General features: G+C 41.7%; 1 protein-coding gene across 1 annotated transcript in view; it reads left to right on the forward strand.

Moving 5' to 3' along the window:
- Positions 1-416: 416 nt before the first annotated feature.
- The window catches only part of TAF4 (TATA-box binding protein associated factor 4), a 38,820-nt gene continuing 13,864 nt past the window's right edge, over positions 417-25,372 (forward strand). Inside the window, exons 1-5 of the mRNA XM_054081771.1 lie at positions 417-749; positions 2,809-3,894; positions 22,073-22,239; positions 22,761-22,880; positions 24,604-24,723. Of these exons, the coding sequence (XP_053937746.1) occupies positions 440-749; positions 2,809-3,894; positions 22,073-22,239; positions 22,761-22,880; positions 24,604-24,723 (1,803 nt within the window). The 5' untranslated portion in view covers positions 417-439. The remainder of the gene's footprint in view (positions 750-2,808; positions 3,895-22,072; positions 22,240-22,760; positions 22,881-24,603; positions 24,724-25,372) is intronic.

Consider the following 25,372-nt stretch of genomic DNA (forward strand, 5'->3'; position numbering starts at 1 on the left):
CCCTTCAGCCTGGCGCCGCCGGGGGAGCCCCGGGCGCAGCAGGGAAACACGCAGCCATTTTGGGCCGAGGCAGACAAAGAAGCGGTGTCAGCCACCCCCTCCTCCTTACTCCACCGCCCGCTCGCCCGACTCAACTTCGCGCCCGCCGCTCTAACCCTCCCACCCCTCCACAACCCCGCTCCCTTCACCCCCACCCGCCGCGCCACCCGCCCGCCTCGCAACTGAGCCCTCGCAGCCATTTGCCCCGCCTTTTATAGGCGGGCGGCGGCCAATCAGCGCCGGGCGGAATCCCTGCCCAGGCCGGTGAGGTGAGGCCGGGCGCGCGCGCATGCGCAGTAAGGCGGGGGCGGGACCGGGCCGCGAGTGCGGGGCGGGGGGGGGAGTGGAAGGGGGAGGGGGGGGAGGAGGGAGCCGCTCGCAGGAACCCTCCGAAAAAAAGATGGCGGCGGGCTCGGATCTGCTGGATGAGGTTTTCCTGAACACGGAGGTGGATGAGAAGGTGGTAAGCGACCTGGTGGGCTCCCTAGAGTCCCAGCTGGCCGCCTCCGGCCACCACCACCAGCACCACAAGGCGCAGGAGCCGCTGCGGGCCGCTGGGGGGCTGCTGGGGAACCATGTTGTGAGCGGCAGCGGCAGCGGCGGCAGCGCCAGCCCTGCAGGAGTAGTAGTGGGAGGCAACGCTGATGCCCAAACAGAGAGCGGCAGCGGCGGCAAGATGGGACTGAGCGCCGCCGAGATCACAAAAGCAGGTAACGTGGGCAGGGCTGGGGGGCTCCGAGCCTTCCCCTCCCCCGCCACGGCTCCCCCTCCGAGCCCTCGGCTTTCCCCCCTTTTGCCTGCTCTCCCTCGCCCCGGCTCCTTCCTCTCCCTGTTCCCCCTCCTCTCCCTCGCCCCTGTTCCCCCTCCTCTTCCTCCCCCCTGTTCCCCCTCCTCTCTCTCGCCCCTGCTCTTCCTCGCCCCTGCTTTCCCTCCTCTCCCTCGCCCCTGCTCCCCTTCTCTGCTTTACCCCTTTTCCCTCTTCTCCTTCCTCTCCCTCCGTGCGTTCCCCCCTTTTCCCTCTTTCCTCGTTGTGGCAGGAGCTGGAGAGCGAAGGGTGGCATCGATCACAGGGGCAGAGCCTCCCCTCGCCTCTGCTCCCTCCCCTTTATTTTCCCTCCTCGCCTCTGCTTTACTCGAGGGGGATTCTATCCTGCGCGGGGGCTGCCCTCCCGCAGGAGGAGCCGGCAGTGACTCTGCCGGTCCCCTCTGCTTTCCCCTTGCCCTTGTTGCTCTTGGCCATCTCGGGGGGCTCCGAGCCCACCCCCGCGGTACCGGCTGTGCCGGCTCCCCTCCCTTTCCCAGGGTGGGGGTCACGGGGGGACTCCCTCCTGCTAACGCCGCCTTAGCTGTCTGTGTGAACGCTCCCTCCCCTCCCCCTCCTCTGTTGCCGGAGTGCAAGGGGGTGTTATTAATCATGACACCTATTTCCTGTAGAGGAGGAAGCGAGGGGGGATTTCAAGGGGAGGAAGTCCCTCAAAATGCTTCCCCCCTAGATCTGTCTGTCTGGACATTCTTCCCCCCCGCACCTCCTCCCTTGTTCCAGGGGCTTGGAGGGGGCATTCAACACCTCTCATTCCTCCGCTGCCCTCAAGGGGGTGTTGTCACAACACCAGGTCCTAGGGAGGGGGCGAATTCAGGCCACAGCACCCCACCTTGGACAATGTCTTCTCCCACCCATCCACCGCCCGTAGCTACCCGGGAATATTCTCCCTCTGCGTGTGCTGAGGGTTGTCAGGGGACGCTGTGAAGGCTGGGACTGTGGGCTCGCTATGTGAGAATGGAGGGAAGCTGTTTTTCAGGGGAATTACAAAAAAATGTCTCCCCAGAATCTCTCTGCATTTCCTCCCCTCCCCCCCTCCCCTTTTTTTTGCTTGCTTTCTTGTTGCTGAAGTGTAAGAAGATATTACAGACCTTCTGTCATGATTAATGAAGCTTTTCTAGGAGGATCTCCTTAACCCTTATAACAGGCATCTCAGGATCTGTCTGTCACTATTCTTTTCCCATTTCTGTCTCCTTAGGTCCAGGACCTGCACTGTGTGTGGTTGTACTTGTGATAACACCAGGCCTCCTCAAGGAGCGTGAGGATTATTCAGGACAAGAAGCTACATCATCTTGTCCCTTCTCAAAACCAGCCTTGCTTTTTTATTTATTTATTTTTAACTGTCTCTCTGAGGGAATTTCAAATCCAGAAGGAAACACTCTAATGAAGTGGAGTCTTCTGGTAACCTTCAGGCCTTGCAGTACTTCATGTCTTGCCAGGCCGATGTTTTTCTTCCCTTTCACTTTTTCATATTTTGCTATTGCTGAGCCTTCTGATATAACTGACTTACTCTGTAGGATGTGAAAAGATCAGAGGGTAACCTGCATTGGGCTTATGTCTCTTTAACGTGTCTTCCATTGCCATTTTTCCCTCCTTGCAGTTGAAGTCCTGTTGCTAAGTGTAATGTTAAGCCCTAGAGTAGGGGAGAGGTGCTGATTGTCCTCCTCCCTCCCCTTAGTTCATATAAAATCTGTTCTCCCTGTTTTATCTTATTGTATGCTGAAAGCAGGGGTGTTGCAATTAATATTGAATCTGTCACTCTTGGGTGAGAAGTTGGAGACTTGAAGATAATGTCTTCAGAGCCCTTTTTAGTTTGTAGTCTTTCTCGTTTTCTTGGCTCCAAGCAGGCAGCCTGGGAGATAGAGAAGACTAGGTGATGAGGGAGAATATTCTGCCTTCGCTGGACTTCTCGCTTATTCTCTGTGTTTAACCTTGTTGTTGTTTTGCAGGAGCAGGAGTGCAAGGGGGTGTTATTAATCATAACACCAGGTCCCAGACTTCAGCTCTGGATGGAGCCGCCACAACGAGCACCAGCACCACCACTGCAGCAGCAGGAGGATCCGACGTCACTGCTGCCCCAGGGACCCTCGGTCAGGGCAAATCGGTGGTTATCAGCACCATGGCGACTGCCTTGTCCACTAGGAATGGCAAGATCGGGACCACAACGGTGCAAACTTTGAATGGGAGTAATGTGGTGATGAACTCTCACCACACAGGAAGTGGTGCTTTCCCTGGGACTCCTACGACCGCTAACCCTGCTTCTGCACCTGCTGTGGCCCCTCTCATTAACAATGGACCTGGATCTGTGGGGAAAGGAAATACTGTTAATGCTGTTTTGCCGTCAGCTTCCAACACTGTCATCCAGACTTCTTTCCTTAATACTGCTGTGTCCTCTGCATCTTCCTCCTCGCCCACAGTTATCTCCTCACAGCCACCACCAAGCATTGGAACTGGGGCACCAACGGTAACGCTTGTGAGGCCACCGATTCACACAGCAGGACCCACGGTAGCTGCAGCTGGTGCAGCCACTCAGAATGGGAGCAATACTGTGATCAATTCAACCATCAGTGTGGGGAGTTTTCCTGCCGTTGCTACGGCCACTGTGGGATCTGGAGTTTCCCTCCAGACATCACTTGTGAACAGCCAGTCTGGTTCTACTGTGCCAGCAGCTCCCGCCACACAGGTCATCAAATCTGAGTCTCCTAAAACTATAGTCCAGGCAGTATCCCAACAGCAGACGCTGGCTACTGGTGGCCAGCCCAGTACTACAGGGGGTAACATGATTATTGGGCAAACTATGCAAGCTGGGCTCTCCAATGTTGCTCCCAATCCTGGTGGGATACCTCCTGCGGCTCCTGGCACCCCCACAGGAATGGCTAAAGGCACTGCCAATACAGTGGCACAAAGTCTGCCAAGGACTCCAACAGCAACTACGAGTGGAATCAGAGCAACTTTGACTCCTACAGTTTTAGCACCTCGTTTGCCTCAGCCACCTCAGAATCCAACTAACATTCAGAATTTTCAGTTACCACCAGGTAAGTAAGAGGATCGAGACATCGTGTCTTGGAAGTGTATTTCTTGCTGGAATGAGGGTGTCCAAATAAGATTTCTTGCTGTTTAATTGTGAGTTCTGGAAAAGGCATTACGTTTAACAATGAGAATCTTCTGGTTTTGAGTAGTAGAATAGTAGCCTTGCCCTATTTAGCATGTGATTTTGGGTGACTATTAAGTCTTTTCGGCTCTAAGGATTTGAAAATGATTCTGCCTGGTATCTTTGTTTTGGTGTGAGCGTAGATGAAGCTGCAAGCTGCCAAAACCTGACAATGGAATATTATCAAATAAAATGTTGCTATTTCATTTTCATATAAGGCGTTTTGGCTTTTAAGAGGGTTTTGTCAGTAGTTCATATAACCTTCACATGCTATTTGGTTCCTTCTCTGTCCCTGCACGCCTCTAGTACCACAGAGCACTCACGAACAGAGAAAGCAGCAGATAAAACATGAAACTATCTTCTTTTACTTTAAAAAACTTCAAAGTCTGACTTAAAAACTCACAGATTTATAGCTTATGATGATCTTTGTAGTCACTGGAGTTGTGATACAAAAGGCAGCCTTCCTATGTCCTTACTTCACCCTGTTGTGTCTAGGGTTGCAGCTTTTGTAGTAGCTGGTCTCGTGCTCAGTGCTGAGCATCTCTGGATGAGGAATGTAGTCCTGAGCGCAGTGGGTGAGCAAAAGCAGGATGACAAGCATTTCTTCTCTGAGAACTGTTTTGTCCTTCCTTAAAAATCCTAGATTTAGAGATTTAAGGTTGTGTATTTGCTACTATTTTGAATCGAGCTTGTACTTCTATGCAGTTTTAACTGAAAAGACTTGGGTGAACCTACAGAGTTTCCTGTCTTTTTAATAACATATAGTAATAGCTATATTCTTACTATTTACTGTTTTCAAGGTAGTATAAAAAGAATTATTAAATTAATTAATTTAATTAATTAAAAGAACTAATTAAATATTACTATTAGTAGCGAATGAAATCAGTGGTGGTTGTGTATCATCTATTTGAATTGATCTTAGTAGAAGTCCATCTATTGAAACTCCTGACCCGCCTTAAAGCCAAGCACCTGTCACATAAGGTAGAGCAGAAACCGCACTGTGTTACTACACACCATCTTTTTGTGTGATGTGCTATTTCTGGTATGTGATACCATGTAGCTTGATGAAGTCTGTCAAACATTCTGTGCATCTAAGTTCTAACTGGCGTAAATATTCCTTTTTTTTTTTTTTTGTGTATAGATTATTCCCTGTGTGAGTAATTTGAATGACACATGTTGCTAATTTAAAAAATAGCAGTAAAACTTAGACCTTGATATCCCAGTGCTTAATTTGAAGCTTGTAAGTTGATAGGCTGGAAAAGCCTTATTAACTTATTTATTGCTGCAATGTATCAAAGGATTTTTCAGGTTTACAGTCTGTTGCTCTGTATACCTACATTGTCACAAATAATGCATTATAAACCTGATAATGGGAAAAATTCTACAGTTGAGTCCAGTGGGACCTTTTTTCCAGGTAGCTGATGTTTTCAAACTGCCACAGCATACTGAAATGTGTTACTCTTAGAAGCAGCGTTGCCAGACTTTAGGCATCATTGCACCGTAAATTGCTCCTTTGGAGGTCTTGATAGATCAAAGTAAAACAACATCGGTTCTAAACACTTGAGTTTTTTTTATTAAGCACTTTTCTTGTCTGTCCCACACTTTAAAAAATATTTATAACTTAAAAAGAATTGCGTGGCTCTTAACATAAGCAAGTGTAGATGGCTGAATACATAGAAATTGGAGATGGGGCTCTTGCGTGATGAGATAGACTTAACATTGGAAAGGATTTCTTTTAGTGGAACAGATTGTTTTTAAAATGGCTTTGTTTAACATTTTTATACCTTGTGCAAATAACCAACTTTGAAAATGTTTTGCATAGAGCATTTCTTATGGAACACTTAAAAACTGATAGATGTTGAGCTCTTGCAAACATCTCACAGGTACAAGGGTTAAGCACCTCTGAAAGTCTACCCACACGCAACCGCTTTAATCTTTAGTAGCGTGCGTATACACTTGTAGTGAAAGGAGAATACATGACTCTGCTTTTGAAATTGTATTTTAAATTACAGTGTCATAGTCTGGATTTTTTGAGGCAGTGCGGTAGCATGAAGCTGCAACTGCAGTGCTGGTATGCTGCACATCTACCATATGCACCACATTTGTGTGCACAAGTTTGTTTTTAAAAGTTAGTAGTGTGTGCTAATAAGAGTTTGTAAGACTTGGTGCATGCACTACACGTGTTGCTTTTTACACCAAGATTTACAAACACTTAGAAAATTCTTAGGGAAGGTTTGACCAATGAGTAGCAGGGTTTTTATAGTTATATTCTTACCATGAATTACTGTTTCAAGCTCTCCCAAATACAGTTGCAATTTCACATGTATAGAAAGCAGAATGTAAACTGTCAATGAGTGTTAGTAACCTGGGACCTCAAAATTAGAAACTTTGAAAGGTCTCAAATGTTCTCTTTAAAAAGCATGTGGGAAATAAGGTCCATCAATGAGCTTTGAAATGTGTTACTTTTAGAGTAATGCTTTGTATTGTATCAAGGTGCTTGTGCAACAGTCATTGAGTGACCAAGTTAGAGACCTTTGAAGAGCTAATGGGCCGTAGTTGCTGTGGCCTTACTGGGTTCTGGTGCACTGCTTCTCAAAGAAACTGAACTATCCGGCGTATCTGTTAATTCATAATGGTTTTCCACTACTGAAGAAGCGGACTATTGTGCTTAATCTTTTCTTCAGGAGCCTGTGTTTGAACCTCGTGGTCCAATTTGACATATTTAGGTAATGACAGTCCAAAAATAATCTTACTTATTGCTTCTTAGCAAAGACATGAAAGTATTGTCAGATGCTTTTCTAGGAGGTTGGAGCTTAAGTTTCTCTATACAATGCTACATTAAAGGTGCAACATCTTTTGCAAGTGTAACTGGAACTAAATTGTAGTTCTTTGCTGTGGAGTACTTCAAGCAATAATGTGAAATGTGTTGTGTGCAATATTGTGGTAAGAGGTAGGAAAACTAGTGAGTTTGTTAAAGCATGGAGTCAGTGTTCTGCTGTTACAGAGGTTCAAAAGTCTGCAGAAAAGTGTAACTTCAGATACTGCCCTAAGATTAATCGTTTGCAATGTAAAAGTTGATAAAGTGTTTAGAGCTTGTTGCTAACACGTGGTAGAATGATCTTGTAAACTCCCAAAACTTGGCGTACTTGAACATCACTTTTCAGAATACTGTCTTCTCTGGCAGTGCTGTAATAGAATTTCGGAACCAATGTCTGTGTGTTTCTGCTTCCTTTAGCAATGTTGTTAATTGAGGGTTCAAAGATTTAGTTTCTGTTCTTGCAGCTGCTTTATGTTGTTACACTCCTGCTTTATTTTTATGTACAAATATCTCATAAGCTTTTAAGGTGCCTGCTTAAAGAAAGGAGTAGCTTGGAGACAGCGGTGTAGGTATAGAGTAAGAACAATGTAGAGCTGGTAGGTTTGGACAGTTTTCTCTGCTAGCTTACATGAAACTGAAATCTAGCAACCCTCACTTTGTCCTGTTATCCTTTTTTCTTTTCTTTTACCTTCTGAGGGAATGTTAGTACTTAGGAAAATTTGTTAGCTTGATCTTAAAACTAATTCTTCTTTTCCTGAATAAAGAAGATTCTGTCAGTCTTGTTTGAAGATAGCAGATAGGATAGGTTGCCTGTATAGTTTATATAATTGTTTTACATCTGTGATGATGGCCAGTATTCTCATTAGCAGTAATGCAGTTGTACAGCTGCACTTAGAACTGCTGTTGTAGATCTGTTTTGCTTTGCATCTTTTATTCCTTAAAAAAACCCTCAGTTGGATCTGCCAGGAGCTCACGACAGGGGATGAGACTGAGGCCGTGGCCCAGGTTGCCCAGAGCAGTGGTGGCTGCCACATCCCTGGAGGTGTTCAAGGCCAGGTTAGATGGGGCTTGGAGTAACCTGATCCAGTGGGAGGCTTTAACTGGATGATCTTTAAGGTCCCTTCCAACCCAAACCACTCTAGGATTCTGTGATTCCTTTTTTTCTGGAGGGTATCCCAGATGTCATTTCGGTGTTGACTTTTGGCCTGGGAAAGATGGGCCCTTTCTGAGCTATGAAAGTGAAGGAGCTTCTTTAAAAATGATGTGTTCCAAGTTCAGAACTCTGCTTATGCAAATGATCTCTACAATTTATACTGGCAGTTGATGATTTCTAGTAGCAAAGGTAGGAACACTGGTGATGTACATCTGTGAACCCTGGAGGATGGAGTATCCCTATTTGCAAACTCAAATTTTTTTCATGGCCTTAGAAGCTCGAAACTTCAGTTGGTGTTAAATGAAAGCTTGGCTTTTGTAGAAACCAATTATTTTTAGCCTGTGTTTGCTGTCCAAGAAGGATTCTAACTTGGACCTTTACGCTAGCAGCTTTAGGATGGGAAAACTACCTGAACACCAAGTGTGGGTTCTGGGCCTTTTGACTTGAGCAGTCATACATTTTGGAGCTGGTGTCACTGAGAAATAACTACCACAGTAATACAGTTTCCTTCAGTAAGGAGTTGGGGTGCTAGGCTGTAGGTCTGAAGAGAGTGGGTAGAAATAGGCAGCAGGCTGAGATGGATCAGGCTATCTTTTCTTTGTGAAACAATTTGTGCTACTTCTTCATACTGAAAGCCTCATTAATTGAGTTACTTGGTACTTGAAACATGTACCCCAGAAGTGCCTAAAGTAACTAGGAGTATACATAGATGAGAAAATCTACAGACTTCCATAATTTAAGAGGTACAGAACAGAAGAAATACTATGGAGTAGTGGAATGTAGTTGTTTCTATTTCTCACTGGCTGGTAAGCGAGTTCGAACATATCCTGATTACAGTTTCCCTGTGTGTTGCGTGTGCTGCCAATATTATGCCTGTTAACTGTGTTGGCATGGCTCTATTTTGTTCAAAATAATGTCTGTAATGCACAATGATAGTAGGAGCCTCAAGAGTACTTATAGTATGTTGTGCTTTCAAAGCATTTTACAAAGCTTAATCCTTGCAGCATACCTGTGGGGTTGGTAAATAAAGTGGTATGAACTCTGTTTTAGAGCTGGGGGAAAGAGCAAGTTAGAGAAGTTATGACTTGCCCAAGGCCATGAGGGAATCGATATTTTTCCAAGATTAGAACTTGGGAGTCCTGTACTTGGCGCGTAAAGTCGTATCTCTTTCTGAATTTAACTGTGGATCTCTTCTGCAGAACTCTTCTGGGTGAGGGGTGGATTTTATGTTCAGATCATGCATCAGCAAAAGGAACATTCTGCTTTATATGAAATCTGCTACATCAGATCTGCCATATGTTGCCAGACTGAAAGTTGTGTTTGTCCTTACTGCAACTTCCATAACTGAGGAATCCTGCATGCTTAGCTTTGTACCCCAAAAGAACTTAAGACTCAGAGAGCTGTGTGATAGGATGGTTTTGGTTTTGTTACTATTAGTGTCCTGAGGCAAACCAATCCCTCGTTTTGCACATCTGATAACAACGTGTCTTTAAGTGATGGGATCTAATGGGAATATGATTGTGATTCTATTAAGCTATGAAAGCTGTTAACTTTGCCTACGTTATTGTTCAGTTCTGTTATGGGAAATACTGTTGCACCCTACAGCATGTATGAATTTGTTTTGTATGACTTCAAATTGTGGTCTTTCTGAGTTTTTTAGGTATTGCTAGGCTTATGGTCAAGGGGGCTGGTCAGTGACCAAAAGGGAGTGATTTGTTTCTTTTGACACATTTTGCACTCAGCTACTCTAGAAGATACATGGTGTTTCTATGTTCACTGAGCAAATGAATTTTCCATCTCTGGAAATTTTACCTTGGTTACTTTTAAAATGTAACCTCTTGGTTTGAGGACCACAAATTTGAATGCCCCCCAGGGCTTGAATCACTTACTAATACAGGATGGTGCAGCAAACTTGGCAATCTGAGCTGAAACTGCAACAGTTTGGGGCACTAATAACACACACATCTTCAAATGAAGTGTTTTGGTGTATGAAAACTCTTACTATTGTTTGTCTTTTCTGTTTTTGGAGATGGTATGTAAATCAAATCCTAAACAAATGTATGAAGTGGTTCAGGAATGCAGTTGAAAATACTGACATTAGCCTAAGTGTGTTTTAGCATAGAGAAGAGATTGGCTTGTGGAAAGCTTGTGTTCTGGCTTTCTGCTCGCATTAAAACTGTGATCAAATACTAGGGGTCTACTTAGCAAGAAAGAGACAGAGAAAACGCTTAGGAACACAACATGATAAACATTCCCTATTATTATAAGTTTTTTGTTCAGAAGTACTTGAAATCAGCATATTTAGGTGAAAATAACTACTCTTGTCAGGATTGTTCTCTGTGTTGAAACTTTATGAATGTTAATAACTCCATTTATCTGTCTGAATCTGCTCCTTGAATTTGATGCCATTGCTTGATGCTGAAAAGGCTTTTGCCAGTTAGAAGACAGTAAGTGCCAGCAAGTTTAACTTTTTTAGGGTAGGCCTATTCTGTCTTGTGAAAGAAGATTTGCAGAGGTAGTGGCATGGAAAAAATAGTTGTGAATATTGTGTTCCTCACAACTGAAGACAATGATAGAATGCACTTTTTAGTGGTTTTTAGTAGATGGCCTTTTCAGTTGTGAACTGTAAAGCTGTATGTGAAGGAGAGAGTTTGTGACGCTCACAAGTTACAAAGGGCTTTTTCTGTGCACAGCCACGGGGATGCTCCTGCTTACAAATAGTTGTGTGATCTGTGAACGTTGCCGAAGTTTCCCTGCTGCACTTCTAGAACCGAAGCCTCAGTGCGGCTCTGTCCCTTTGACAGGTCGCACACAATTGTTTTATGGAGGCAGTGGCTGTGGAGGCTTTGTTTTCGTGTGGTGTAGGTTGTTAAAGTGTTAACTTGAATTTGTTTTTAAACTAATTAAGGTCTTGCCTAAATGCAGGGAGTTGTAGTGTGTTATAGTGGTACAGGTTTCTTTAAAGTTGCAAAACCTTTCTGGTCTGGATGCAGTTTTTGTGGTATCAGCCCTCTTGCATACTGCTTCCTCGGAGAAGGAAAGTACCTTGGACAATAAGCATCTTTTACAGCAATACAGTTGTGTCCACACTGGAGTCTTGTTTTTAACCTTTCAGGACAGTTTAACCTCTGTTTATTCTGGAAACTTTTATCCTATTTCTGTTCTTTGATTCCTTCCAGAAATGCTGTTTTTCTTCTGGAGGTCTGTCACAAGGAACTGAGAGATAGGTTTTTATGGCAAAACCTCCTGTCTTGGACTAATTGTCTTCAGATATCTTTAGTATAACATTTAATGTAAACAGACATAGTTGTCTTTGAGGCCTCAGTTATGCCTTTATAACTAAGGTGATTTTAAATACAGACTGTTTTTTGGTCAGAACAAAACCTCATCACTATGTAATGGTATAGTTAATCGATAATCAAGAAGGAGTTAGTAATCGCAAGTAACTAATATTGCTGCATCGTGTTTCTGCAGTGAGATCTGTATAGGCAGCTCCGCACCTCAGCAGAGCTGTCATAAGGCATTGTACAAATGTAGATGATCTCTACAGAGATGATTTTTAAAAGATGAGTTTCTGTTTTTTTTAGCACTGATGAGAAAGTTACACTTTGCACATGAAAGATTGATTCTTGGCGACATGCATAAAGTCGTTATAAATCCTTTTACCCAGGGACAGTCCTTTTATTATGTATTTGTACAGGATTTAGTGCAGGGTTTGACTCAGTTGACAAGCTCTTTTTTGTGGGCTCTCTAAAAGTATATTGATAAAAATTGACGAACTTCTTGTCAGTGTAGAACTGTGGTTAAAAAAGGAGAGCTGTAAATTATGAACACTGTGCAGCTTTTAATTTTGATGCTTTTTTCCTTAAAATGCATTACTAAAATATTTTTTCAGTCGCACATTGTAACCAGTACCGAGACAACTAGTAACATAAAACTTGTGTCAGTGTGTGATGTTATTCTTCATGGTGAGCATGACTGTTCTAAGGTTTGTGTTGTGTCTAATAAAAATGGTTTAACTTATCATTATAACTTGATTAATACATGCTTCTGAGAGTAGCTGAACTGTTAAAAACCGTCACAGTGCTGTTGTACAGAATAAAGCATGCGCTGGATAGGTTCTTTACAGACACCCAGTAGAGATTCAGTTGAAAAATGTGTGCTCTAGATATCGGAGTATAAACAAAACCTGAGCAATGAGGTGTGGTGCCATGCTCTAGTCTTTCTTAAATGGTTTGAGGGGGCAGTGAGGCAGTAGTGAGCTATCTTACCATCCTCCTGCAGTTTATTAATCAAATTTTTCTGTAAGAGAAGGTTAGATTTAGCACCTCTTTCAGAATGTAGTAATGTCAGGTGCATTCGGCATAAGTGGTGGTGTGGCGAGTGGGACCAGTTGAACTCCCATGAGTCAGAAGAACCAACTCCAGGGAGTAGCACCGGGGAATTGCAGTGCCTGTAGCAAGGAGAGTCCACGGAGGTGACCAGAAGAGCGTTTGCTGAGGGGTTGGTGGAGGAGTTTGGAAGAAAAGATGTGGAGTAGGATGGCTGAAAGTGGCTAAACTGTGCAGAGGTTTAGAGAAAAGCGTGAGGAGCTGTTAGTTTTAATAATCACACGTGCGGTGATGTTTGCAGTAGTACTAAGGGTGGATTGGAAGAAGAGAAGTGTTCACGACGTGAACTTCAACCTCTTAATTCCTTTCATTCTTCCTTTTTACCAGTGTATCATTTGGTTTCCTTTCCTTCCCTCTCCCCCATGGGGGAGGGGGAGAGAAGGCACTAATTATTTATAAGTGTTAGTCATACCCAGTCATTAAGTTTAGTCATTACTCAGAACTGTGCATTTGATGGTTAGTAAAAATCAAAACTAGACTTGATTTTGTTTAAAAGCTTTCTGATTTCAAGCTTAAAGGTATGAAAATACTTCTACTTCTGTTCAGACCAACTGAAAAAGCACTGCTTTTTCATAAATGTCGCAATCAGCCAAATCACATGTAAGATCATGTCCACATTGATAGTTTGTATTTGAAGTTACAGGCTTAGCATTTGGCATGTTTTCACTGCAAAATAACTTCTGTATCGGCAGCGAGAGAATCTAAAATTGGAGACTGTTTCTAAAAAGGGGTATTTAAAGGGACTGAGGCAACCCTGAGTAGCTGTCAGTTGGTGGAATTGTCCAACATCGGGTCTCCACACCTCCAGGTGAAGAAGTGGCATCAGCGAAAGGTTTTGTCATCACTAAGATTACAAAGGGTATGTACCTAGAGTAGTGCATTCACAGTGCAGACAAAGGAGTGAGATTTTTAAGGGTTTTCATGTAATCCGTTGGTTTAGGGTGTTGCTTTCTGTAGGAAGATAATGTGCATTTAATCCATTACTCTTCATTGTTTGTGTGCAGACTGTGGTAAATGGGAATAGGCAAGCTATTCTGCATTTCATCAGGTGCTTGAACAGCACTGATGTTGATACACCTTGGTACAGGCGAACTATTGGCAGAAATGAAGAGTAATTGAGTTTTAAAATCTCCTATTTAAAATAACAGGTCAAAATAATTGGTGACATTTTATTTTGTTTCTTCCTTTCTCGAAAACAAATCCAATTTTGGTATAACTGCATTGTTGTTTGATGCAAGTGTATTGAAATTAATGGCAGAGCTAAATCTGAATCACTTTGAGATCAATAATTAAAGTAATTGGTTTAGCTCTTGATAGTGTTTTTGTTAGTTCTTTCTGCATTAGACTAAAAAGAGATTTTTGTGATGTTTGGGTTGCAGTTTGACAGAGCACTCTGGTGTTTTGGCTCTGTATGCTTGACTAGAAAGGAATGTTAACACACTTTCAAGGAATTCAGCTTTCCAGAAAAGTCAAAATACTTTCAAATCACATTGTGGTTGAAGCATTTGTCAACTGTTGCTGTATAACATGACACATTTCCCAGAACACTTCTTACACACCTTTTCAGCTGAACAGGTAAGATTTTTTCCATATGGGATCACTGTTAAATGCAGTGGCTTTTTGGTGCTCCAGTGTGGCATTATTTCTTTAACGATATTCTTAACAGACTTGTGAATCAATACTTTATCAATGATTCACTCCTTCACTTTTTAGACACTACAGTTGAGTTCTGTAGCTTGAAAAGTAATTCTTGCATAGTAAGAGTAAGCAAAAGCTTTTACTATGAGGTTGAATCTCTTGTCTTTTGACCCTTTAGTAAGAAAAAAAGGATGTACAAATATGTTTTCTGTAGTCACTGCAGTCAGGATTCTTGATGATTTTTGAGAAAGTATCTTTCATGTATGTTGGCAATAATTGTAAATCAGCTGCTCAATAATTAGTATTTCATAGACCATAACCGTTAGTTATGATTTGTAATCTGTGTGTGCAGACTGGGCACGTGGGGAGAGTGATGATAAGCAAATTAAGTGGGACGCTGTGGTCAACTAGTGCTGTACCAAAACTTTTAAGCATTGTATCTGGGTGAAATTTGACTTAATTCCAGAGTGATGCGAGTTGAAAAGTGAAAGGAGTGACGTGCTTTTGTAGCTCTGTGGTATGTTCTTGTCCAAAACTCTGTGCCATGCCAGTCTGTTCTGTGGTGTAATGTTTATTGCCTGTCAGGAGAGACTCTTAAGTGTTCTGTATTAGAGATGTTGTGAAGGAACACCAGACAGTCATGTTTTTTCATGCCAAATTGTAGCTCACCTTGATGCCAGCAGGTGCTGAACGTTTGACAGTTACACAGTGTGCACCGTGTGCTCTCAATACAACTGTGTGCAAACCCTCAGCACTCATTGCTTTCAGGTGCCCATTGCTCTGAAACGCGATGTGAGGACCGCTCCTGTGTGTTGCACAGCTCCATCTCCATTTGGCAGCTCCACAGGGAAGGGATCACTGCTAACTCGTATTAGTACAGGCTGACCTCATCTGTGCCAGCACAGCACAAGCACTTCTGGAGCAGGCGAGGTCACAGGTAGTGGTCGGTTCATTGTCAGCTACTCGTTTGCAGGGCTGATACCTGAATTACGTAGGCTTCTCTGTAAGAACTATGGTTATCCTTCTGGAGCTAAGACACCTCTACAGAGGTCACAAACCAGCCATGTTTGTTCATGGAAGTCGAGCCTGGTGTCAATGACTTTGGCAACAAGGTTCAAGTTAAAGTTTTTTCTGGATTTGTTGTGCCACACGGATCACCTGAGGTTCTAAGCACCTCAACTAAGACAGTGCGCCTAATGTGGTGGTGCATATCTCTCATCAGGTACAAAATGTGTCTTCAGCAACATCTAATCCACAGCTGTGTTGCCATTTGAAGTTTTTTGCTGTTCATCTTGATTTGTAATCACTGTTTCTCATGAGCTGGTGTAGAGATTGTCCTTCATGAGCTGCTATACATTTGCTGGTTTATTACAGATTTGATGTATGTAGATAATTCTAAATCTGCTGTAGTTGTCTTGTGTTAGAGACAACTCCCTTGATTACTGAGATTTTCATGGAACTACAGTGAACTAGCAGGCTTTGTTAGGTTCTTCCCTCTTTTCCTGGCCTTTTATTCCTATAGAGTGAGAACTTTTCCAGGTGGGTCAGTTATCTTAAGAGGAGGAAAGGTAGTTTGGAGGTTGGGCAGCATTGGCACTGGTACCAGGTTATCATTTCCTTTTCTGCAGTAAGGGACCCTATCAAATATACCACTTCTGCTGAAAGTTCTTCCTTAGTTTGCATAGGCAGCTATCCTTCTCTCCAGCTGTCTGTCTCTCCAGTATTCTTTTAGCTTGTTCGTATTGGGAAAATTTTAGGAACTGTCTTTTTGTAAAGGTTTTGTCTTTGCAGAGTCTCTGTATAGCCTGATCCAGTCGTCTGCAGAGTGTTGACTCATTGACTTGACATGGTTTTTGTGGTGTGGTTGTTACTAACTTGCATAACTTTAGACACTTGCTTTGCTTTTTGTTGCAACAGAATCTCTTCTGACAATGCAGAGGGGACGCTATTCTAAAGCTGCTTCTGCTGGTATGATCACTGTCAGATTTTTGTGCCATATCAAATGTTTGCAGCGTCTTCCCACAAATGGGTATGTGCTTGAGAGCTTAAGGCACAAACTGCCTTGACATCAAGATAACCTCTTAGTGAACTTTCCTGGGAAATCTGGTTAGGATTTGAAGGTTTGTCAGGTGTTGGTGGACTTTATGTTCAATTACCCTCTTCTGTAGAGATATTTGTAAGGACTTTCATTTCCTACACCAGAAGAATCAATCCTCTAGTTATTCTTCCAGGTTGGATGTTCCTTCTGAACATCAGCATGTGTGTGTGTTGAAGGGGGATTCTTTGCTGCCTAACAGTTCTCTCTGACCCTTACTGTTTTTCCTCTGGAAATAAAGTTCAGTTGTATGTTATGAAGGCAGTTTCCCCAGGATACTGGAAAAGGATATTCTCCATGCAATTTCAAGAGTGTGCATCCATTAATTCTTCTGTCATGTCTCAGCTACTAAAAGAAAGAACTTAATAAAAGTCTGGGTTCCTTAGCAATGGCTCTGAATCGGTCTGGATTAGACCATGAGTTACATTGTGGGTAGTGAGAAAATTCTGCAAGCTTGTACCTATCTGTTTTGTTCAGAGTCTACATCAGGAAGAGAGATGTCGCTTGTGATCGGATAGGATACCTCCTAGGTTTTGTATTTCACAGATATGCAAAAGTCCCATTCTTGCATGCTGGTACACCCAGTGACAAGCGTTAGCATCCCCTCTCCTGGCCTTCCTGCTAGGAGCTTGCTGACTGTGGGTGAAGTCTTGCAGTCTGTCACCTGCTGTATGAGTCGAGTCCTTGAAAAACAGAGCATTTATGCTGAGAGAGGGTGACGCGTTGCTCTGTCGCTGTTTGGGTGGCTGCCTGCTGGGTGTGGTTGTCAGAGGTGACAATTGGCTGGACCAGTATTTCCCAAGAACAGTAATCTGGAGATGCCTGCTACAACCGCCAGAAGTTTTAGCTCTATCATTGTGAAGTCCAGTGTCTATAAATGTTATTCATTGAGGCTTGCCAACAAACAGTGGTTAAGAAAACAGAAAACTGTTTTGGTTTGGATTTATTTGGATGTATAGGTTCTCCAGCAAGAAAGCCGTGTGTCTCAGGAGTTACTCAGGAGATTCGTGTGGTCTGCAAAGGCTACAAAATATTATTTTTATTCTTCTTACTTTATTATTTTTATTTTTTTCCTTTAGTCTTTGCAAAGCCAAGCCATGTTTCAAAGAAAGAAGGCAGCATTAGAAAAAAGCCTGGTTTGTGTTTTTTCTGACATGTCACATGGCCAGAGCTCTTCACTTTTATTCCAGTGTGTGATTTTACAGGTTTTATTAATTTAAAACAAACAAACAAAACCCCTCAAAACCCCTGAAGCACAACAACATTTTGTAAATGGAAATGCCATTAGCAAGTAGAAAAACAAATAGCGAGAGGCAAAGGCAACACAATGTAGAATCACACCTCTACCTCATGTAATAATGAACTTTTCCTTCAAAACACTCTTGAAAACAAGGAAGATTTGGGCAGGTGTCCACAGCAAGAGCACACAAAATGACCGTTGTAGTAGTCAGGAGCACAAGCCTTTTTATTGTTAGGAGCAATCCAACTCAATTTTGTTAGTCCTTCATTTGGAGCTGTGATGAATTGTTTAATTCAAACTAAAATATGACCCTCTTTCAGAATTCATTTAAGCCTCTAACTTATAACAAAAATAGTAATTAATTTTAATTTTAATTAGTTTTTTAATGAGAAACTTGGAAAGAACATTTGAATGTTTGCATTTTTAGTAGTGAATATGATTTTAGAGCACACATGATCGGGCTTTCTAGGAAAAAGAAGGTAAAAAGAGATTTAAAATAGCCAAGTTTTATTGTCACCTTTCTCGAATTGAACATTCAATTAGATGTTCATTCAAGTGATGTTCATTGGCTGTTTGGTCTCAAATAGCAATTTGTCCGTTTGTGGAACAAAACCCTGGATGGTAAACTTGAAACAGGAAGATACTTTTCATCCTTACTTTAAATATGTTTCTGGATTTAATTAGAGAAGTGAGATACATTGGTACAATTCTAGCTGTGTTCTAGTTACCTGGTAGTCATTTCTGATCTGGTTCATACAGCATTTGCACCCTTAAGCACTGGAGTTTGAGGTAATGATACTTAGCTACATTTAAAGTTTTGGAACGTAAGACAAAGAAATGTTGGGTTTTTTTTTCCTACATGTGTGGCTGCCAGCCCCTCCTTTTTTTGCCATTTCAACCAGTGAATTAACTGAGAGGTGGTTGTTGTGTGTGGAGAGAGGGGGCTCTCACAGAAGTTTGTGTAGAGTGGGAAATAAATGGGACTTTAATTCTTAACTGAATTAGCTCCAAGGGACTTCCTAAACTTCACTGAAAATGCACTTAATGCTAGCTTGGATATAGTTTTGTGTTTGTGAGGTTCTTTTTTAGCTAAATGGATTGGAAAAGAGTCTGTAGTTGGGCTAGGGGAGAGAAGCAGAGAGAGCAGATCAGTCTTGCTTTTTAAGGAATTCTCAACAGGACTTGGGGAGGTGTTTAGTCAAAAATTGCTCGCCTGCACACTGATTACTGGTGAACTTCCGCACAGAAATTTCAGTAAGAAAGTTCATCACGATCTGAATTTTTACACCTTTTCTGAAGTCACCCAATACTAACAAGATATAATCTCAAGCAGGTAAAATATCTTATTTCATCGTACTGTGATTAAAGTACTAGTCTGGTATTTGTAATTGTCTTTGTGTATAGCCCATCAAATGTGTACAGTGATTATCTATTAGTGGTAGATGCTAACTTAAAGATTTGCTAGAAACTGTGTAAATTGAAAATAACTGTGTATCAAATATGAATGCAGTATAAAAGAACTATTTAGCTAGAGACGGATATGAATGTAGCTTTGAATGAAGGACATCTTTACTGTGCCTGTAGTACTTGAGGGGAAGGTTCAGACTTCCCATAGTTCGAAGCAGGATAGTGCTTAGAGTCAGGGTTTGAATTATGAATGATTGTTTTGTCTGTCTGCTGCCAAAAATTGAACTTTCCTGATATGTTTTCTGAAGCTCACATTAATATGCTCTTCAACTGTCTGTTTCAGCAGTTGTGCTATGTTAATGTGTAGGCATGTTCTAATTTTGTGTGTAGCTCAGGGAGAATATTTCATTGTTCAGATGTGCTTGCTCTTCGGGGTAGTCAGCCTTTGCTTTGTGGTTCTCCCTTCTTTTCTCTCTTCTTTCATTCATGTTTTGGGGAGCAAAACCATGACTCAACACTGCTGGTGTTGCAGGGGGTGGTTGTGCTGTTGCAGGATGCTAACGTGTGGTGCAGAGCTGTTCTTGAGCCTGGTGTATTTAGCTGGAGACTGGGATGAAGACCGTAGAGTGTCTGTGCCGCTGTGCCACTGCCTGGTGCTATAAAGGTTCTCCTAATGCAGTGAGCTGCTCTAGTTGGCACTTCCAAATCGCTTCAGTCACTTTTGCACTGAGAGAGAAGTTTAAAAAAAGAACAGCCCGCCTCCCCAAGCCCCAAACTAGAGTTGGTATCTGTCATGTTGCTTCTGGAAGGAAAAAATACATAACTCTTTAAAGAATTTGGATGGTACGTTAGCCCTAGAATATCCTAGGAAGCCCCCAAAATGGAGAAAAGTTTCCTATAGCATGTCAGTGTAATTCTGTGACATTAAAGGGCTTCTGGAAGCACAGGCGTACAGAGTTGCATTGGGCATTTTCGATTGCTAGAAACGAAATGGTAATCAACAAGCCATGTTACACCCCAAAAGTTATTGAACTTAAATTGAAAATAGCTCCTCTAATCAGACTTCCACTGTACTTATGCTTTTAGTTATAATAGTATTGAAGATTTCCACTGATTCAGTGTTTAGCTGCTTTAGCTGATTATTATGGGCAATGACAAAAACAGGCAATGTGAGTTCATTTCCCAAGGTTTTATGTTTGCACATTGGAAGAGGATGCCAAGTTCTGCGTGTGCAGGAATGAGCTCGATGTAGTAGCAGGTTCCTCTTTCATCTCTGAAATATCGAATTTCTTCAGTCTTTGTCCGTTCTCAATAGGGTGGAGCTGATGGTGAGAAAGCAGTGATGATTCTAATGAGCAGCTGAGGTTTTTAAGTTTCATGTAAGCTGTAGTGGTGCTGTGTGGCTTTGCTGTTTTAATGAAAATGCTCTCCTCCTACACAAGTTACAGGAGAAAAGCCCCCCCTCCTTTTTTTTTTTTTTTTTTTTTTTGGAATGGCTTAGACAACATTGTTTTGGACTTGACAGCTAAACTAAGAGTATTTTTTTCTACAGTTTGCAAGATTATAAATAAGCCTCTTTTCCTACAGAGAACCAAGTTTAGAATATTTGTTTCTATATATAGCTCTTGTCCATTGCACATTGCTGTCCCACCTTAATAGTTCTAAATAAGTTGCAATGGAAAGTCACCTTTTTGATGTAAACTAGTTTAACGTCTCTGTGTGACTCTGCTTCATTAAGAGAGAGTTATTGTAGAGAGCATAAGGAAAGAATTGGGGGCAAATCAACCAATCTAATCTGTTTTCTCTTTTGAACTCATTTTTTTGTAGAAATCAGTACGTGGATTTTTGAAGTTTAACACTAATTTTCAAACAGTCCAAGAAAACTGTTTAAGGCATTGTCTGTAAACATTTCAGCACTTCATCTGTATAGAAAAACAAATAATAAAAGCTTGATTCTTTTGAAGTGGTCATGCTCCAAGATGCCATAGACCAGATCTCCAGATATTGTTGGGAGCCCGTATGGGCTTTTTATTCATTGAACAACACTTAAGAAAAACTTGCTGATTTCAGTAGTGCCTCTTGATTTTCATGGCAAAGTCTCCTCCTGTAGGTGGTTGCTCAGAAATGCTTGCTGATTTTATGTGCCCAGTCTGTTTCCTTAGGTGACTTTTTCAGAGCTGATGAGGTCCTGAGGCTCTCGTGGACTCACTGAGGCTGAATGAACGAGCTCTTGAAAAACAGTTCTTGTTGTCCAGATCTTGTTTGAGCTGTTGAGAGAGAGACTGTTGTCTGAAAATCTGCCTATTAGAGCCTAGTTCCCTATAGCTACACGTTAGGGTTAAGTGTATTGATTTGAGTGCCTGAGCAGGGAATGGCTGCCTCATTTCCCTCTCAGTTTTATTTTTCTTTTGGGGTGTAACATGGCACAATGCAGTCTGTTGCAGATGCACATGAGAAAGATTATGATTTTATAGCCACTTTCATTACTAAATTTGTTATGGGAAATTAATTTAGAACTTAGACAATTGTGTTCCTGTTGACGGTGAAGCCTATGTTTGATTATTTTCCCTTCCGCCTTAAAGTAAAACTAACAGGAATCATGCCTAATAGCAAGATATTACTCTTAAAACATGAGGAGGGATAGCAGGAACTTGAGTAGATAAATCATAGAATCACAGAATCTCTAAGGTTGGAAAAGACCTCTGACATGATCCAGTCCAACTATCAGGCCAGCACTGTGCCTGCTAAACCAGGTCCTGAAATGCCGCTTCTACACACTTTTTGAACACCTTCAGGGATGGAGACTCCACCACTTCCCTGTGCAGCCACTCCCAGGGCTTCACCACTCTTCCAGTAAAGAAATTTTTCCTAATACCCAGTCTAAACCTCCCCTGGCACCACTTGAGGCCGTTTCCTCTCATCCTATCACTTGTTACTTGGCAAGATTTTCTTTTATTTGCAAGTGTTTCATAAAAAAAAAAATTCTTAGAAAAGGCAGGTAGGATTTTTACATGGTTGCTAATTTTAACCTCTAGTCACATGGAATTTTTTGGTTGTGGCACATACAACCCATTTTCTGTTCTGATGGACACAGTACTGAACATTTTGATAGAGTGCTTCTGTAATTAAGCTATTCTATACAAGATGCGATAATGTAGCTGGGTATTTTTCCTTTTATTGTAACCCACATTTGTTAGCCATGTAGTCCTTCAATAGTGTGTTAATTCTGTATGTATGCAACTTGGATAAAAACCTGAAAAAATACATTCTTTTGTATTTGAAGAGAATGTGTGTTTCTTGACCAATCTCTTTTTCCACAGGCATGGTCCTTGTGCGCAGTGAGAATGGGCAGTTGCTGATGATCCCTCAGCAAGCCTTGGCGCAGATGCAAGCGCAGGCACATGCTCAGTCTCAGCCTCAAAATACTCTGACTCCTCGTCCTGCTACACCTACCAATGCTCCGCCAGTGCAGATATCGACGGTGCAGGTTAGTTCAGTGATTTGTAGCGTTCAAATCTTCTCCTGTGAAGGATACACCGGAACGCGAGGTATGATGTGGGTAATTTGAAGAAACCATTGATCCACCTGGTGCTGTGCAGGCTTTTCCACGTAGCATAAGCATTGCATTTTGTTCATAAGACTGTTACAGTTTGGCTTCTACTCATCAAAAATATTTTAACCTAGCTGAATGGCACTAAGTGTTAAACTCTTTGATATCAAGAAGACCGTTCAAGACCATATATGGTTAACAGGAAGAACTCTTCTCCCTAAAGAATCTTTATTCTTTATAAGACTAGAAGAAAAAAAGTGGATATAGTTATATGTGTATTGAGATCATCACAGTTGCATTAAGTTAAGACTGCAAATCCTTCTCACAGTTTTATAGTTGTCCAGATGTGTTCTTTTACATCTGTAATAATGGCGGCGATCCAGAGACAAAACGCTAGATAAGGCAGGTTATATTGAAATATAGGATCTAATGTGTGTGGTTTTTTCCCTCTTCCACAGGCTCCAGGAACGCCTATCATTGCACGGCAGGTGACACCAACTACTATTATCAAGCAAGTGTCTCAGGCTCAAACAACAGTGCAACCCACAACAACGCTACAGCGTCCTCCTGTTGTGCAAGTGAGTTTGTAGAAAAATAATTTATATGTAATGTACATCGATTGGTAAGATTAGCTGAAAACCTGCTTGAGACTGCCAGAAATACAGGAAATAAAATTGCTAAGGGCACGGAAGAAATGTATTTTGGATTATCCTTCCTAAAACATTTGCAGATCTCAAGTTACTTCATATATTGCATGAATATATGTATTTTTTATATTTTTTCTATTATTTCTTATTATACCTATATGCATATATATTTAAAGATGGCTTGTTATTACTTTGTATAATCACAGAACTGGCTAAAATAAAATGCCTTTATGCTTTCTGCTGCAAGAAAGTGACACCGATTCCCTTTGGATTTAGGGCTGTAATGTTATTCCTGTGGTGGATCTGTAGTCATCTGAATTCTGCAGCAAAAGTTACCGTTACGGAAACTAAGACTGCACTGGCAGCCTTCTCTTCCACAAGCCTTGTCCCTCTCACACAAGTCCTTACTTTGGTCTGTGTACTCGGGGCAATTCTGGTAACTCAAGGATAAACAGTGGTGTCTGAGTATGTGGGCTTACTTCTAACAGCCTGGCCTGTGTTCGTGATAGGCTTTCTTGTAGAATCTCTTTTTTTCTAAGGCTGGTGGTGTGAGTTTAAAACACAGCGCAAAAGTGTGACATTCTCCACATGACTTCCAGGCAGCAGTGATACAATATGATTGCTGCTGCCTAATCTGTTTCATTGTGCTTTCTTCATCCTTTGAGTAGGCAGGATTAGAGAGTTTTAATTTAAAACATGCAGGTTTTGCTGTGCATCCAGTTAACCTTTTTCCCCTCAGAGAGCCTTTGCCTATGCCAGTGATCTTTCCAGATCTAAGAGTTAATTTACCTTACTGAGTCTCCTTAATTTGCACTGCTGTTATACTGGACAAAAAAAATCATTCTGTCTGCATATTTTTTGCTGTAATGAGCATAGCATGGACTTCATTTATCTTGATTTCAAAAAATGAGACAAATTAAATCCTTGTCTTCTTTTCTGTCTCCCAAAATACTAACGAAATTTAGCTTTGACAGCACAGGAGCCTTTTTTCTTGTGCATCTTTATATAAAAAGCAAGTTTATAAATGATTTGTTAAAATTCTGAAAGCTGACTTTAGCTTGTCAAGAATTGTTGTCTCTCTGATTGGGTTGTTGTTAGTAATTAGACTGTGTTGGAAATCCATGAATGAATTGTGTAAATGAAAAGGTCTTGTTTATGCTGTATTTTTTTTTAAAGCTGGTATTCCTACTTTGAATTAGCAACTTGACTACAAATCTAGGAAAATGTTTTGTCCCATTCTTCATTCAAAAGACCCAGATTAGACCTGAGCTTTTGTGTCTGTTTTGCCTTTTTGAAAGTGGCATTTAAGGCAACCAGCAAACCCCCCTATTGCATTCACAGAAATTTAGCACTCTTTTAAATTGTGTTTTGAAACCACAGTGTATGAGGGTATGTTCATGGTATTATTTTGCCATTTTATTCAGTCACCAAAAATCATGCGATGCTTAATCAACTTTTAGCATTTCAGCTTTAATGTGCAGTGTTTTGTGCCATCTGGTGGCTCTTCCTTTCCTCTGCAGCAGACGGCAGATGAGTAACTTCTTTTTATAGTAGCTGTGAAAAATGTTCTACTGTCCTGTGGCTCAGTTTGTTTGATGGAAACAAGCTTTGGTGCGTTCCAAGTGAAATAATCTTATGTTTGTATTCTCTGCAGCCTCAGATTGTTCTGGGTGGTACTGCACAAACAACTACGTTGGGGGCGGCAACAGCTGTACAAACTGGAACTCCTCAGAGAACAGTGCAAGGAACAACGGCAACCTCCACTGCAGCCACAGTAAGAGAATGCATTTAGAATCTCTTTTTGTTCATCCACTTATAGACGTGGGCATGTACAGAGATACATGCATAGATATACATACAGACATACACACAAACACTAGTCAGAGTGGACAGTAGTGAAGATGCAGGAGTTCTGTGAACTATTAGTCTTGAAAAGGTAATATAAAATCTACAAAATGTGAACACAGGTCCCTTGAATTTTGATGCCTGTCAAAGTATTAATTTTTATTTCTGTAACTGTTTATAAAGCTTTTTTTTAAAAAAAACCAACATATTGGCTGTATCTTATAGAAAAGGGAGTGAGTTGTTGAGCACTGCAGAGCAGTGGCAGTATGAGAAGGGATAAGAAGTTGCCACCGACTCATTCAAGAAACACGTTTCTAGGACTGCAAACCAGGGAGAACCTGTGCGCTATGCAACCCGTGCACTATGCTCGGCACTGGGAAGGAGTTTTGCTATTAGTTGTCCTGCTTAAACTAATTTTCCCATACCTAGGGTGCCATTCTTAAACTGCTTGGTGTTTCCTGACTTTAGTAAGAATCATCGTTTATTAAACTTTTGTAACAGAAGTGTACAATACATATGTATGTGTATGAGGCGAAGTAATAATTTGTCTTATTACATCTTAAGCAGTGAGGTACACA

Source organism: Cuculus canorus, chromosome 16 (assembly GCF_017976375.1).
Source record: "Cuculus canorus isolate bCucCan1 chromosome 16, bCucCan1.pri, whole genome shotgun sequence".
Lineage (NCBI taxonomy): Eukaryota > Metazoa > Chordata > Aves > Cuculiformes > Cuculidae > Cuculus > Cuculus canorus.